Raw genomic sequence first — 18155 nt, 5'->3', positions numbered from 1 at the left:
AATATCTTAGATCGTTGAAATATCTTAGATCGTTGAACGTCTTGGCAGAGCGTTTATTTTAGTTCCGATATTCTATTTATTGTATTGTTATATGCCTATATAAAATACACTGGTTTGCTAGATGACCTAGTCATGTAATAAACATATATTAATTGCAATTTTACAAACGTATTTCAAATATGTCTTGTCAGGTCGTAGTATAAATCAACAAAGAACCCTAGCGTTTAAACAGAGCATTTTACAGCATGCAAGTTAAAATCATTCACTATAAAGATCACAAACTAGTTTTGATTTGTGATCAATCAAATTGAAACTATAGTTTGAAAGTGAAGTGAGAAGACATCGTTATGAAGTCCCTGTTGTGATAGTTCAGTGCAGTGTGTGTGCAATAAATCAAAATGATGCAAGGATTGCTGGATTCTCTGTACAGGATCTACTCAGGTGAGAAGCGGTCTTAGGAATTGTAAATACAATATTGCAACCCATCAATCCTTTGCCGGAGATGAGCTTACGCAGGGAATTTTGAGCATAAATTGGGCATATACCCATCTCTGACATTTTTACTGCATTACCACTGGATAACTTTGCTCGTATGCAAGTCCATTACCACCTTGTATTAGTAACAACTTGCTTAGTGTTAAAAGTAAATAATTTAACAAAAAAAGATCTTTAGAACTTGGAACTGTCTCTATAGTCCTAAAAAGTTATTTAAAATGCTACGAAAAATCTGTGGTGTGTTTTTAAACTTTGCATCGTTATTAATACGAATAGTAATTTAGTCATGTGTGTTGCACTGCTTTGCTAAGTCATTATTAATACTTCGTGTGAACACTACATACATGAGAATGATTCTTATCGTTTGAATGGCATGGCTAATGTGTTTTTTCATTGATATTAATGGTGTGATTTGTTTGTTCGTTTTGTACCGGGTGTTTTTTTCTTTCTGTTGATCCATGGTTTTGGTTTCCAACTATAAACTAATAAACAGGGTAGGAGGGTAACTACTCTCTGCGACAATTCGAGGACCTATTAGTTTTATTTATTCTGTCTGTTGCTAGATGTCTAACCTAAAAAGTGAAAACTCATACGCGTCTAACATTTTTATTGATACCTTTGATTTGCTAACTACCTATATGTATACACTAAGAACATTAATCTTTCCTAAATTATAAAATTAGTGCTTTGCGGTATCTATTTCAATCTACTCCCCAGTTTTTTAGCTCGCAAAATTATCTGGCTAATTTTTCCACGAGCGAGCGGTACTATCCCAACGGGTTATTGTAGCCACGGGCGGGGCCACCTGATTGATGTTTAGTTTTTTGTCTCGATTTGCCGCTAAATTAACTTTTGGTAATGTGAGCGTTGACCCCAGTTTGAAATATGTAAGGGCTTAGCAGACGCTACTTTTTCCATTGGATACTGATGATCAGCAATTGAAACTTATCCCGAGCGACATAACAATTTAAAAGACTTTGGCAGCTGTCGAAATACAGCCATAAATTTGAATGTAGGTACTATTAACGGATATGAATGACCGTGATGTCTAGTTTATTAATAAAAAAGAAATACAAATGAGAAGAAAATAAAAAATAACCAGACGATTGATCATTATGATTTTAGTCTTTTTCTGTTCACTGCGAATAATAAGCCTTTTTACGACATTGCTTCTGGAGAAGACGAAGTACGGTGTAGTACATACAATTCGTAAAGTATTTCATTCATTCTAATGTTATAAATGTGTGTTTCTTCGTTTCACATCAAAACCAAGTAATGAATTAACGTGAGTTTTTGTGTGGATAATTAAAAGGGTGGAAAGTAACATAGGGGACTTTTATATTAATAATAATTTATATTAATAATTATTTATATTAATAATAATTTATATTAATAATGTATTAAAGATGCGCAGGTCAGTATTGCTCAACGCCAAATCAAATTCTCGTTGTTGTTATAATAACTACACTTGAAGTACCTGAATGCTTTTGTCTGTCAAATTAGTAAAAATTGCACAAGTTTTTCCATCATCTATTGAAATGTCCATTTATATCACTTCAATCAAGTCTATTGGAACAAACGTACGATTGTATACAATAGTTTCGCAACGTTTAATTGACTCCATATTGATATTACAGACTATTTATAATGTGACCTTATAGGTCAATGTCAAATTTGGCATGCAATTTTGATGGTATGTGATAGCAAAGTGCTTAGTGCGCTAACGATTTATAATTGCATGTCGATATCGCCTTGTAGATCAAACAAATAATTTATCTGATTGCATCATGTTTGTTTGCAATCAAAAAACTGAAGGTTTTTTTTACTATTCTGATTTTATGCAGGTATCTTAGTTTTTATTTGACTATATTTCAATAATGGTATATAAACTTTATAATTCTATTGTTCTTTAATTAATCTTTAAAAAAATCCTTATACGTAATTCGTACTAAAGCCGTTTATATCCTAACTGAACGAATCTCACAAATTGATTTGTACCTAATTAAATTAATTGCGGAATTTGCATCGTTTCCTTCCTTATAGTGGTTTTACAATGTAGCAAATACTGCTACTATATGTTTCAGTGTTTTTACAAGCTTTTATTTTACTTTTTATTGTAACTATGTATGTATGTCCCGAATGAGCTGAAATTTTGTACACACCTTTAGTTTTAACGACAATGCATTATTATGATAATCATGACCTAATGATGCACCCAGGAACAGTTCCAGACGGAGGAACTCCTCAACGTTTTACTGCACGAACATGGTTTTTTACGAACACTCGTGGAACGTCACAAATGGTTTCGCTTGAGATGGTTTCCTTGTGTGTATACGGGACAAAACTCTTCCAATCGAGTCGTGATCGTGAACCATTGGTACCCCATCGCATGCAGGTGTGCAGTCGTGATCAACTCGCAAGGTCGAGTGCACGTGAGGACCATTGTATTGCAATTAACGTGGTGCATAAAGCTTGTATTATTGGCAATTTATGGGTTGCTGTTATCATTATCGTATCAGCCAGAATTGAATTAAACTTTGAGAGAAAATTGCGTGTTTACGGTTGAAATGAAATTTGTGTGGAACTGTGTAGTAATGTAATAATAACAAGGAACTGATATCTCTAGGCTCCATCATCAGTTCATCATAATGAACTGATGATGGAGCCGGAATTGAACAACCGTCATGAAACTTTTCAAGTTATTAATACATCATTTTAAGTTTTACTGAAAGCATCTAAAATTGGCACAAAACGTACGACAGAAAAAGGTCTAAAGTTGTAATGACGACAACCAAGAAGTCTTAGATCATTTAGCAAGAAGTGGATAAAATGATGCTGAATTAATTTATTTACTTTACATTACAAATTTATAAGTCTTTAAAAGCCTGATTTATTACTCCAGCATGTATATTCAGTACATCTCAATTTTACGGATGGATTTATCAGATCTTTGAGGAAAAATTATGTGAGACTTGGCGCGTTTCCAATAAACTGCACTTTTTTACTTATTACTTTTCATGTGGATACTAGGAAATGATCTATTTGATGTTTTTAAACGCTCCAATTTATTTAATAGTCTGTTGAGATGGTGTATGCTGTATATTGCTGCTGCTGCTGTGTGGTGTATACTGGATAAGTATTATGACGGTGTTAGTTTTAGAGGAAAATTAAGACTTTGGAAAGAGAGACGAACAAACTAAGAAGTGAGTGAACGTGTACTCGTAGAAAGAACTAGCTTTACCCGCGACTTCGCCTGAGTGAATTTCGCTGCGAAAGCGGGACAGACATGATTTTCATACAAACTTTTACCCCCTATAGAGTTATTTGGGGGGCCGATTCAAAAAGGAGTATAAAAGTTGATAAACCTCCAAAATCTAAATTACATCAGAATATATAATAAATTACCGGCATTTATTAAAAACGAAAATAATTTAAAAAAGTTCTCAAATGCCTTAAAATCCTTTCTGCTATCAAAAAATTATTACTCAGTAAAGGAATACCTTGACATGTAATGGAATTGAAATTGTTATTTAAAGTATTTAATATGTATTCATAAATAATCTAAGTGTCTAATATATGTATTTGAATATGAATTAATTAAATCATTTTTTTTTTTTATAAATTTTTATCTATTAATCAATTATTTTAACATTGTTTTATATAAAATATACTACTGTAATGACTACATTTGCAATACTCGCTGAGTTGCTATGATAAGAACAAAATTGTACATAACACCTGTATTGTAATTATGACTCATAGTTGGCAAATAAATGTTTGAATCTTTGAATCTTTGAATCTCACTGTACAAAAAAATACTGCTTATAAACACTGCATCCATTAAATGGCATGACCTTACAGATTATACCGAGATAATCTTGAAACTATCGTTACAAAATATAGAGGATACAGAGATGAGATTTATTTCAGTCGATTAGGTTTGGGGCAAGTCGGGCTGGTGGATGGTTGAGTAAAGTAGGTAGATAAATAAATTCATTAATTTTTTATTAAGTATTGGTTGAATCGTGTATGCCATGTGAAAGAAGAGACGGATGACCCGCAATGAGTTGTGCGAGAGATATAGACGAGAGAGGCACACGACCGAGAAGGATGGGCGTACGCGAAGATATTCTTAGCAGTGGGCCGAAAAGCACTGAAATTATAACACACATAACCTGTGTAAAGAAAATTTAGTTTTCGTAATGTATAATTTAATCGACAATAATAATAATGTATAGTTTGTCTCAAAGCTTAGTTTAAAATACTTTAGTACTAATACCTACCTGCCTATCAGCATAGGCAGGTAGTCGAAAACAAAATTTAACACTAGGCTTTGGAGTCGTCACGAATGTGATGATTCGGGCCACGTCCGAACGTTGAGCGACAGAAGGAACACTTACTAAGTAACTAGGAATGTAGATATCAAATAGATATTGTTTGCAGTTTTTTTTCTGTATTGTCCTTGCTTTAAGTTATCGCAGTGTGAAGGATTCGTCACGCTCGCATATTAAATTGAATTTTTCACACGTTTTAAATCAACCGTGCCTGCAAAAAGTCAAATAAATGTCAGGTTGCATTGCTTTAACTTTTTATAGCATATTAAAAGTGTTACTAAATCTTCACCTGTGGTTTGCCATTGGTATCATTAATTTTTCATTTCATTTAAGTCAAAGACATATCCTGTTTCGTCTGCAATCAAATCTTGCAAGTTTAATTGTATATACCTCCGCTTGTCATACAGAGTCCTCCAGTTCCCATGACAAAGCATTATTATGATAAGTATGACCAGATGGTGCATTCAGGTTTGGCTCCCGACGAAAAAATATTGTATATTTTTTAATGCAACAAGATCTCCTTGGTAACAATATAAGCTTGATTAAATTATTGTAAATAATCTTCTTGTTCTTTTGTTTTTGGAATTAAAAAAAAAAAAACAAACAAGGCTTTCTCGCCGAAATGTATTATCCTTTTAGCGAAAGTGATTTACGTAACCGACGCCTGTGCCAATTGACGTCACTTGGTCTCCATAGCTTAAGTGAGTTATGTGTTCGTATACACGGTCTAAATCCAGATCGTCCAAAAACGAATCTGTCGTATCGTGTTGTGTGTATTCAATTGCTCTCGAAAGTTACGATTTACGAGCTTGAGTCACGTGATTTTTTAACCCCCGACGCAAACTGAGGGATGTTATGAGAATTAAATATTTTATATCCCGAAAACGTCTCTCCACGGTTTTTTCCGGTTTTATAGTTACTAAAGTTTCAACACATAGGTCTTTCAAGAAGTTCTTTTTGTTTAAAAAGTGAATTAACAGAGAGGTTCCTTTGCGTAACCCCGCGGTAAAATATTATATACATTATTTTTCAATATTGCCTCCAGGGTATTGTATGAGAGTTTAAAAAGTTTTGAGGGAAAACAAAGAAAAAAATGGTTTTAAATTACTTAATAGTAATTACAGCTCATAAAATAAATAAATCCAGTCATGACATTTCGAATACCACATTTAATGGTTACATTTAATTGCATTGAAGGTTACAGGTAAGAATAAGAAAAGAACAATATTATCTTTCATCTTGACATCAGATTGAAGGTCAAACATTTCGCATTTACTTATGTATTATACAATTTGAGTCTAGATTTAACATGACACTTCCTTTTCCATAGTAATTAGATACAATTTAATACAAATTTCCAAAACACATCCTAAATCCTAATAATATTAATAAATGAAATCGTATGTATGTAAAGATGTTTGTTCCTAAATCATACAAAATTTCGGATTAGACTGGTTGCACCAGTCAATATTGACTGCGCAGAAAAACGCAACGCGTTCTATCAATATCTCTTGGCAATAAAATTTTATTTCAATAATAAATTACGTCACTTTTATTCGACGAACGTTATGTTATCGATTTAGTCATCACACCACACAAGGATCTATCTTAAAAAAATCAACACAGCCATGTGACTTCTCGAAACCATATCTTATCATTTACGAAATACATTTTCGTGTAAATGTTACAATAAGAAGATAGTATAAATGCATAGGAAACTGGCAGATATAAACATCGTCTGTTTAAACGGTATAGTTATCGATCGTTTATCGATGTTGTAACGTCGATGTTTATCGATGGTCGGAAAAAAGGTCTTATGTACATGTGGTTGCACATTGTGACCGTCTTGTAATCGCAGTTTATAGCCCCTATAAGTCATATAAACGTGTTAACGATATGTCAAAGTACCGTTACTTTTACGGCAACTGTAAAACGATGTATGAGCTTTATTTAGTTTAGAAATTACGTGTATTTTATGTAACGAGTGGGGCATATATGACGCATAAATAACATCTTGGGATATACAATTATCACTACATAGTATAAAACAAAGTTGCTTCACGCTGTTGTCTGTCTCTATGTATGCTTAGATCTTTAAAACTATGCAGTGTATTTTGATGCAGTTTTTTTATTAGTTCAAGTGAAGCGGTGGTGGTGTAATGGTTAAGACGTCCGCCTGTGGATCGGAAGGTCCCAGGTTCGAATCCTACTCATGCCACATAGTTTGTATATCAATCTCACTCATGTATAGTAGTTTTCATCGACCACCACTTGCTTCCGGTGAAGGAAAACAGACAACACAAACGAGAGGAAACCTGCACCCTGGTTGATTATTAACTTATGTGTGAAATGGAAATGGCAAACCACTCCATTAATAATGCCAAGAAAGTTGTTGTGAGTGTTTCATTCCACGTAATGACCACGACCCTCAATGAGGAATACACGACTATGAAGAAGAAGAAAGTGATTCAGGTTAGAGGTGTAGAAGTTATTATGGTTTCATCCGAGAGATGCTGGGACGGCTAGCGGCCCGACCCGGCTTCGCTCGGGCAAAACCATACTAAATTATTAGGCACTAGATGAGTATGCAAGTATGTCTTTTATCAAGTATGCAAGTATGTTATCTTTACACAGTCTTTTTGTACGAGGCCCACCAATTCGAACATCACCTAACCGTTCTGTTGACAATGCACCTATCAATATTTTTGAAAATTGGTGCGCAGTACAACATTTTCTATGACATATTAAGCAGAAAAAAACCAACTTTATTTGTACGTTTTTATGAATTGTATCATAAATTTCATTTAGGTAACTTTGAATCCAATGAAAATGCTAACACCTCTGTACCCCTACTCTATAATTTAATACTAACTTTAACACAATATCTATGCGATCAACGTACAACAGTGGGAAACATAATGTTTTACTAATAGCTATCTGTTTTGTATAATCTTGATTGATAGATGGATTACGTGCCACCAAGAAGATTGGTACATAACATATGTCATCAGACAGAAGTACACAATCTATGATTTCATGAAAGGCCGGTAACGGTCCTGTGATGAGCCGGATATGTGCTCTTCTTAGGCAGCGGTTTTTAATATGGTTATACCGTATTTTTTGCGGTAAACTGGTGCCTACCTGCTCATTTGCCGCACTATTCCATAAAAATATCTATTAAATAAATATAATCAAGTAGAAAAATATTAAATATCCACTAGCAGTTGTTTATTTACTACTGTGACATTTTCAGATAAATATATGGACATCATTCTGTTTGTAGTCTTCGTTCCTGTGGGAATTTCGGGAAAAAACAGTTACGCATGCTATTCCATGAGTGTAGTAAATAAATTTCATTAAAATATATAATATGTAATAATATCAATATTAGAATTTTAGCCTAGTTACATACAATTTATCTGTGGCTTTTAAAGCTTTAACACTTTGCCTACCGATTTTCTTTAATCTGTACTATGTATGGTATTACTCGCAGAATCTGTTTTATCTACGGTTCAGTTAAATTTGTTTAAATATACAGTGGCGTTTGTTTAGTTATGTAGGTGTGGAAATGTTCGGAAATAAACTGTGGTAAAAAGGACCGATGTACCCACCACAGAGGTGTAGAAAGAGTTGTACAAAGACCTGTTGAAATGGCTCAGACGAGATGTAAACTTTCGTAAATACTTTTTCAGTTTTTAAGCTCTGTGTTTGATACTAATTGCAAGTGGGAGATGAGATCGGTAATGACTCATAAAAATTACTTCCCTCTCCCGGGCGCAAAATTCCAAAAATAGAACTGAATTTGGCTTAATTAAAAAATATATATTTCGGAGATCAGAGTATTAAGAGCCAGTGTCAATAAAAAAAAATAAGCGGCCTGCTCTGTTTTCCATATTTTAAATTTGAAAAAGACAATTTGCTAATATTGGGCTTCTTCACCTAAATTGAAAATCCCCATTTAAATTTATCAATCCAGTATTCAAGAAAAGCTATTTTTTTATTTCCAGCTGTCAACTGTTTAAGCTTTTTATCTCTTGGTCCCTTCATACGTCATACGACATCCACGGGAGGATGTGGAGTAAATTTATCCCTTTTTTCAACTACACAAGCCTCGAGACATACAAATAAGCCAAGTGGTAATTTGAAACAGGATTTTGTGCCTCAATACCTCTTGCACAATAGCTCTTTGTTAGCACTATCGTCGATCGGGGCTAAAAAGATCTCACAAAACTAATTAATAAGATAGTATTGTCGACCACCTCGTGTGTATTGTGTGCTTCGGACCACTGACTAATGAGCCTGAAAATCGTAAGTCATTGTTAGTATCGTCATTTCTTAACACGCAAAATGACGCACCATGTAACGTCAACATTTTCGTCTGTGTTTTATCGATGTCCCTTGAGTTGGCGTCTAAATATAAGTAATGTTGAATTAAAATAGTCATTTCTATCAGTCCACTGTAAAAGTGGTACAGTTGTAAACTAAACGTTGGCCGTCAGCTCCTTAAATTTAATCATATCCAGAATAATTGTTCGACTGTTTTGATTCCCATCCAATCTCCGATGTTTTTGAGCCAAAACGTCTGGCGTCCTCCCACTGTTCGCTTTCCGGCAATCTTAACCATCATATAATTTGAAGGTTGTTGATAGTGGAAGTTCCTCAATGTATGAGCCGCTGACAGACACTGCACAATTCAAACTAGAAAGCTCAAATGGATGTGGATACTGATTGAAAGGGGAGCACAGTACTAAGAAATGATTTCCTAAAACTCCCACGGAACGAGATCTTTTTTTACGTTACGAAGTTACTTAAGTTACGTTAAGAAGAAACAAATAATCGTCTAACAAATTTTCAGTATTCATCATTATCGATATGGAGCGTGGTTCTTGACCCAACATGTGGGCCTAATGTGTATTGGTATTTGAGGACTGCAAATACTGAAGTAACCAAAGGATTCAGTAATACATTGTTAAAATCGTTAGGTTATTGACCGTCGCTTAGTTCATCCGCCTGTCCCTTCCACATCATTGTCCACAACAAGCTTCCATTTAAACCTTTATCGTTTTTATAACTCTATTTACAAGAAAAACTCGTCATTCACATGATAAGAAAAAAAAACAGCAACTTTTATGCGTCTTAACCATAATGTTTAATTCTTTTCGAGTCAATGACTACAGTGACTTCCTAATAGAGATTTGCGGATGCAGTAATAATATGCAAATTGAGCAAGTAAATATCTCTGTCGAAACAATAATAATAATGCGTCCATGTACAATGAAAGGAATCATTTTTGGTCTGTGGTTTCAGTTTTTCCCGTCATTCTCAGTATTACATGTTATTTTGCTGTTTCGTTTATTCTTATTTTAAATTCCTCTATGGCCAGTATTCAAGTTGTAGCCAGTTTCGTAACTCTTGCGATAACCATCGCTGCTACAGATCGTTTTTCCAATAAATAGATGTGTTTGGATTAAGTGTAACAGTTTCAACCACATGTTCTAAATATTTCTTATTTATTAGATTCTTTAGCATCCGTAAAGTTGCAAAAACTAGAACAGAAATACAAGAGAGAGGTTCTATATATATCTTCTATCTCTAAACTCGCAACGTAGGATCAGTTGACATGCTGATGCTACGTCTAATATCATGTTATCACGTTCTATATCTTGTAAACTGCAACTCCTCTGCAGTAATTTAATACCAACATTTCTTAGGTTGATAACCTCGACACATGTTACTGCATTCAATTCAATTGTTTACACTGAAACAAGTGTGAGAATTGTGAGATCATACAAGTACAAGTATAATGTATTTGTAAGTTTTGGTGCAATAAACAATTGTATTGTTCCTACTTACATATAATGCTCTACGCATTAAGTTCGCCTCTTGTACTTTTCATATTGTATATTATGTAGTAAAGTTTCCATAAAAATGATTCGTATTGGTCAGTCTTCATATTGCTCCAATATCTGCGTCTTTGTTTACTGTAACGAAATTCCATTGCGTTACGAACACGCAATTTGTTTCAAATGGGGTTAATTGTTGTAGTTTCTGATTAATTCATTCAAATTACTTCGCAAGATCAGCGACGTGATGATATTTTATTTATGTATAGGATGTTTTTTTATACTACCAAGTGCCTGCTGCTCAAACTGACATGTGGTCCACCTGATGGTAAGAGGTCATCACAATCTATCAACGCCTGCAACACTAGGGGTGTCACACGCGCGTTTCTTACTTTTCGGCTTAGGATCTTTTGCCACTGTACCCCTGTAATTACACTGCCTCCCTCAACCTTCACATGGTCTTTGAATATTCCTAATTAATTTCGCTAGAATGTGGTTATTACAAAATACAGAATAATTAAAGTGTATAAATGTCACCATACAATGTATAATTAAGGTTATACATATTAATTCTTTCATCTCTCAAATTTCGTATAGGGAAATGAAAAAATTAAAATGTAAAGTCTCTTAAAATGTTGCTTTTAGTTTTATTTTGATTTCGGTTTAGAGTTTTTTATTCGTAGCTGGTTTCACACTATCGCGGACTAGTTCGTCGAACTTGGCGAATTCGGCATACGTTGCTGGTTTTCCATTGCGGTAAATAAAATTACTCATAAAAATTACGCAAAGTTCATGCCGCCTCTGTGGCATTATAATCATTCATGGCCCAGCGTCATTTGCGTCTCTCACTATTTTTTGATCTCGTTATTACCACAATCTTGAAAGCTTTGTTCAGTGAAGTGAATAAACATTGTGATATTTTATTATGAAAGATTCTCTTCAAGAGACGTAATGAGATACTTCTGAAGCACAGACAGACACACTTACTTTCTGATTGTGTTGTTATTGAATTTCTGGTTAGCTCTAAAATAGCTTTTGCATCTTTCCTCACCTCTAAGAGGATTAGATTAGTTATCGGTTATTCTTTTAATATAATAAAAGCTTTTCTAGACTTTTTACAGCGACAAGGCTGTCTGTTGCTCATTTTATTTTCGTTATTCATTCCAAATTACGACACATTATTCTATTTGTGTTATGATCGTGTGAACAATCTTTTTTTACTGCTACATCAATTTCTCAGATTTTTGAGTAAGTACAAAGAGAAAAAATAAAGCCTTATAATATTTTTTGTTTTTTATCAACATTTTCTTTACATCATCTTCTTATTAAGCTAGTAATTAATAAATGATTTAACAGTTACAAGTGCATTTCAAGTACTTATCTTATGCTTATCACATAGTCTTCGATCATAAAACTTTATTACTTTTGCAACTGTCCGTAATTGGTGATTACAGATGGAATTACATAATTTAACACTTCATTATACGATTCACGAATTTCAATTGTGTATTATTTCAACAGGTACGGTCATCTTCATCATCAATGTCATTCTTTTTAATTGACAGATTAAGCAATCGCCTTATTTGGGAATTGTAATCGACACTTTTCTTGTTATTGTTAATTTTTTTAAATTATGAACGAGTGAGGTGCTAAGATGTAACTTCTTTTTTAACTGTTTTGATTATCCATTTTGAGATAATATTTTTACATCTATTGGCCCAATGTAGCTTTTGACAGGGTTAAAAAAACACCAAATAAAGGAAAAAATTAAAAAAACACAAAAAAAAAGAAAAAAAGAATGCTTGAAGTTACGCCTGTACTTGTGCGGCAATCGGGTGAGATTGGGGGTGTTGCGAAGTCCTTTATTTAAATTTTTTATGTAATTTTTATTTTAAAGTTGTCTAGTATGGAGGTGTGCCACCAGACAGAATCAGTGCTCGTGATCCACCCAGATGGACTCAGCAGGACCGACGACCGGTCAGCGACAGTTTGATTTTCTTATTTCGAATCATTTTTCCATGGTCAATTTACTTTTCGTCCATTTCAGGGGAAAAGGTTAATATAATATTATGTTCTTACTACAAACAAACATATTGAGAATAAAATGAAACTTCTAACAAATATTTATTTTGTTTCAGGTAAAGAGCCACTTCATGCGAAGAAACCGAAAAGCACTTCGAACATTCCAAAGACCTTTATGAGGTCATGACGCATCAAATTCGGAACGTTGATAAATGGCTTGTGCCACGCACGAGTTGGGTAAATAAAAAAAAAACAAATGACACGCACTAACAAATTGTTCTTCGTGCATTTGCGCAGAATGGGGCCACGACCGACCCGTAATGTCGGGTTTTAGGTGCCACGGGCCCTTAAAGGGCTACAAAGGGCCGCGGGTCTTTTTTTTCGCATGTTGTATTGTTCCGTCTATAGACGCAAGAAGTTTTGAAATAGCAGTGTTATGAAGCCATGTTAATATAGTGTCGACATGTCAAGAAAAATTGAATTATTTTAATCACATTCACGGTTTCTTAATTGTAAATAATATATGTATAATATATATATATATATATATATATATATATATATATATATATATATATATAATTGAAATCGTGTACGAAACGCGACAACAATTAAACTTTTTGTGTCTCGGTTAGTATCGGCTAAAACTATGAAAAAATTTGTGGGACAGACATGGATCATTTGTGCCGTATTTATTCAAATAATATCGAATCCCTTTTTACAGATTTTCGACATTATGTCAATGTTGGCCAATATGGCTACGGGGAATATTGGTGTCTGTTTGCTTTGATTAATTACATTTTATTATTTTAACTAGTAATTTAAAATGCCATGTCATTTCAAGCCGTTGTGTTGACCTCAAAATCAAAGCCCTTAATCCCATTTTAATTAGGTGTATTTCGATTGTACTCTCATTCTTGATATAATGATTGATGAGAGTTAATGAACCAATGACTAATTAGTATAAAATATGGTAAAAGATTGCAGAAAGACGTCTGTAGAATAAATCCTGAAATTTCTCAAAACTCAAAATAATGTTTAAATCCGGATTACTTAAACTCGTCAATTTAGGAGTTAAGAAGCACTTAAGAGATAAGTAAGGTACATGCATTGCATAGGTCACAAGCTCGCTTTGCCTGTGGTAACAAGTAACGTTATTTCACTCTCCACAATAGAAATCACCTCAATTCAATTCTCCGTTTTATAAATACACTTTCACATTTTTAATATCAGATTAATATGTGAATTCTCTTTCATTTGTCTTTCAGTTACACAAGCTACCTTCAGTATGCTCATTGTTTTGTAAAATTCGTCAATTGATCAACTCGATATTAATCCACGTAACATAGTGTTTTAGCTATTTTTAGCTATGCATTTGTTTCGAAAAACGAGTTACTTGTGACATTATTTTGGGATTTTTTTGTGACGAGAATGTAATCAAAATACTTAACTCTTTTACTACTTAAAAAAAAGTTTTTTGTTTTTATTTGCAAAGATATTTACATTATAGATATTATTATTTGAACACACAGGCATCATAAAGAAACAGTGCATAATTCGCAACTTATTTTTTTTAAACACATAAAATCTTTCGCTACTTTTTTTTTATTGGATAAAATATCGAAAATGGTACTCGCCATAACACTGTTTCATTAAGCAGTGTTAGTCCATATATTCACACGTTTGGAATTTGGACTGTATCTTTGAGTCTATTTCAAACTAATTATAATACATGCCTTATTTAGATGTCCGCAAAAAGGTTGTTTATGCGTGTAAGGACATAAATGGTCAGCTGATTATAGCTACGATGAGTCGTCACTGCCAATATTTTTTGTCATATGTGTGTACAAGCTATTAACCATATATCCATTTGAACTGTTTCAAGTCAATAAACGATTTCAAATAGTTTTGATTTAAATGAACTAAGCATGACATATTTTAATTATTCTTCGAGATAGCATCAAAAAGACTCAGCAGAATGAAATCCTTAGGTGCTATTCGAATTGGTGCACAGAATCACATACCTTCAAAACACACAGTGTTAGCATACGTTATCTTATAAACATCTGTTATCCAGAGAAATGCGTGATGCTGGACGGACGGACGATTATCGCCTGAACTAACATAAATCATACGAGATACACACGAGTTGGACACTAAAATAAATAGTTAACATACATTTTAGACTTAACTAACAAGCCTTGATGATGCGTGCGTGTGTATATGCATACACACGCACGTATGAAAATCAATATTTATGTTTGAAATATTGCAAGTCAAAAGATACTTGGGTGATATGCAGGTGATAAAATTAGCACTCAACGTGTACCTTATTTGCCCTGGTCAATCACCTCTCGATTCAAGTGGATGTAATACTTATAAAGTCAATGTTTTGATAACTGTGTGTCGCGTGCCGATAAATAAGAATTTTCTGTTCATTAGGGTCTGTCCTGTTTGTATTATGTCATACATATTCTTGTTAAGCTCTTTAATTTTTAAGCTAGTGTGTAATAAAGTTTATGTGAGCTGTTTCGATTCTTTAGCATGTAAATTTGCCAATGTCTAATCAACAAATACTAAAACTTATTTTAAAAATTTTGGTTATAGTTGTTAAAGTATAATGTCATATGAATAGTTTAACTTATTTTAGATTCAGATATTGAAGCGGTGGTGGTGTAATGGTTAAGACGCCCGCCTGTGGATCGAAAGGTGCCAGGTTCAAATCCTACTCGTGCCATATAGTACGTGCATATAGTAGTTTTAATCGACCACCACTTGCTTTCGGTAAAGGAAAACATCGTGAGGAAACCTGCACACTGGTTGATTATTATAACCTTGTGTGTGAAATGGAGAAGGCAATGGCAAACCACTCCATTTATAATGCCAAGAAAGTTGTTGTGTGTATTTCATTCCATGTAACGACCACGACCCTCAGCCATGAGAAATACGACTATGAAGAAGAAGTTCAGATCATATTTTTATAACAAACATCGCAATCTATGCACACCAGTGATCCAATAAGAGTAATTGATGCCTCGACATGTTCTTTTCTTGATTTATATTTTTTTCAAACAAAATCAGTCCGTATTTCGTTCGGCTATACAATGACGACACCAAAGCAAACATGACTTCGGATGACCATGACGGAGGTCTTTTTGTGCTGGCTGTACAAAGCGTTACCATTACCAAAGCTTTGTTTGGTAACAAACGAGTTACGACCGAGTTAATTAATGTACTAGTAAAAAAACTAAGATAAAAAATAAAGTGTTCGCTTTTTGCGGTTGTCTTACATAAGTATGCTGACACCGTGATGTTTTATCAAGAAGAACACAAATACACATTTTCTTGCAGACCGAATTATATTATAAAAATAAAACTTAAAATAAAAACTTTATTATATGTCTAATATGTGTAAATCCGCTTCCACTAGTAAGTAGTTGTGGTACCTACTTAATCTGATGATGTAAACTTAATTAATTGTAATGTGTATGTGATAATTTTTGAGTGATGTTTTAACAACCATACGAGGGCTGCCTTTTAAGTTGTGTCGTTTGAAAAAAGGATAGACAATCTAATACATCATTACCATTTATTGTTTTTCAAAGAACTCTCCGCGATATTTTATACACTTTTGCATGCGTTCGAACCAGTTTTCAAAACATTTATTCCACTCCCAATTGAGGGTAGTCAAAATGGCCGATTTGTATGCGTCAACAGCTTCTTCGGGTAAGCTAAAATGTTTACCACAAAGACTTTGCTTAATTTTAAGGAACGTAAAAAAATCGTTAGAGCTCAAGTCAGGGCTGTAAGGCGGGTGATCTAAAATTTCGACATTTTGGGTGCTCAAAAACATCTTTGTTTGGCGGGCGGTGTGCGAACTTGCATACTCATGGTGCAGTATCATACGACGTCTTGAGTTGTTTTTTCGAAATTCTGTGATGACTTGTGGCAAACAAACAGTGGTATACCAGTCAGCGTTAATCGCCTTGCGATCTTCTAGTACAATAGTGGCGACGTGACCACCCTTTGCCACCCTTTGCCGTGAGCGTGTGACTTTGATCAGTTTTAGCTCATCTTGGAAGACCCAGACTGCTGCTTGGAATATGGATCGTAAGCATATACCCAAGACTCGTCACCACTAACCATATCATAAACGTGTTTTGACTCTCCTTTTTGGACGACCTTATTACATATAAACTCTTCATTTTCATATAAATTCTTTTGTTTTCGAAAAGGAGGAAAAATAAATTCTAAATTCAAAAAGGAGGAAAAACTAATGTTTTCTTTTTTAATAATCGCGGGGAATTTGCAAACGACAAAACTTAAAAGGCAGCTCTCGTAATTATTGATTGAAAGATTTGTAATTTAAAGGAGCCTTAAGATTTTGTTATGTTACAAGGAGAACATTGTATATAGTAACGGCCGGCCAGGATGTTACGATTGAAGGCCTAGTCTATCTCTGTGACAAATTTCATAAAAACGGTTGATAGTTTTTAAGGTTTTTATATATTTTGCAATATAGGAGCGTAACTAACCCGATTTTGAAGCAGATATCTTCAATCTATAGAGTTGAAATAATACTAGTTTAGCTTATGATTTAAGTACCTGATATAATGGTGAACCAAGATCGACTTCCGACGAGGGAATTCATAATAGCGTTATCGTGGAATTTTATACGTGGCTTTAATTCCGACACCATTATTGTCATAAACAAGGTCTTGTGGAAGATCAGGATCGGGTCCCAAGGAAGCAACTTCTCATCGGTTACTGCATGAATATGAATTATTTGTCACGCATTGAATGAAACAAAGTTCTCAGGCGGTAATTAAAGCTTGTGACTAAAATGATATTTTATTTTAATAAAACTTACTTAAAGTCGAGTGGTAATAGCGTTGAATTTCCAATAAATTTGGATTCATGTGCTGTTGTATTTGTGGTATTGTACGAGTGTATATCGTACCATCCAACCCCATATTAATTTTATCTATGCATCCAACAAATCAGTACCATTGATAAAAGGATTCAGTTTCCAGTTTGATTCCAGGCTTTGCACCGGACCATTATTTTAGTCGATGTTAAATAAAACTGGCGTGTTGTGGTGATTGTTTAAACTGTATTAAACTTTTCCAACAATAAAAATCATATTTCACATCTAAAGACAATCGGCGTTAATCTGATCTCGTCTCATCCCGTGATAAATAATTTGAATTAAGAACACATCGTGGCTTAGTGGCCAGTGTAGGTACCTAACAGAAAGCCTGGACAAAGCCGGAATATTGGATAAGACTGGGAAAATATTGGGCTTAAACCGAAATTGGGCGTAAATCTCTGCTCATCACAAAAAACCTTATTCCACGTAGTAATCGCACGTGGATTTTTTGTGATCGGTCGTCGACGTTATCCTGTTTACACGTCCGTGTTTTGAAGAATTGTTATAATTATAAATAGGTTTAATCTGAAG

General features: G+C 34.0%; 1 protein-coding gene across 10 annotated transcripts in view; it reads left to right on the top strand.

Annotated features, from left to right (window-relative positions):
* RhoGAP19D (Rho GTPase activating protein at 19D) overlaps positions 1-18155 on the top strand; it is a 345466-nt gene that overhangs the window by 40553 nt on the left and 286758 nt on the right. For 8 of the 10 annotated variants that reach the window (XM_053769447.2, XM_053769452.2, XM_053769451.2 and 5 more), the window contains exon 2: positions 192-441. The exons of 1 other annotated variant lie outside the window; for it this stretch is intronic. In XM_053769447.2, coding sequence (XP_053625422.1) covers positions 399-441 — 43 coding nt within the window. In that variant the 5' untranslated portion in view covers positions 192-398. The remainder of the gene's footprint in view (positions 1-191; positions 442-18155) is intronic. One more of the 10 variants, XM_053769444.2, reaches the window with a different exon arrangement.

This window comes from Plodia interpunctella, chromosome 3 (genome assembly GCF_027563975.2).
Source record: "Plodia interpunctella isolate USDA-ARS_2022_Savannah chromosome 3, ilPloInte3.2, whole genome shotgun sequence".
Lineage (NCBI taxonomy): Eukaryota > Metazoa > Arthropoda > Insecta > Lepidoptera > Pyralidae > Plodia > Plodia interpunctella.
This window is presented reverse-complemented; position numbering and strand designations above follow the sequence as displayed.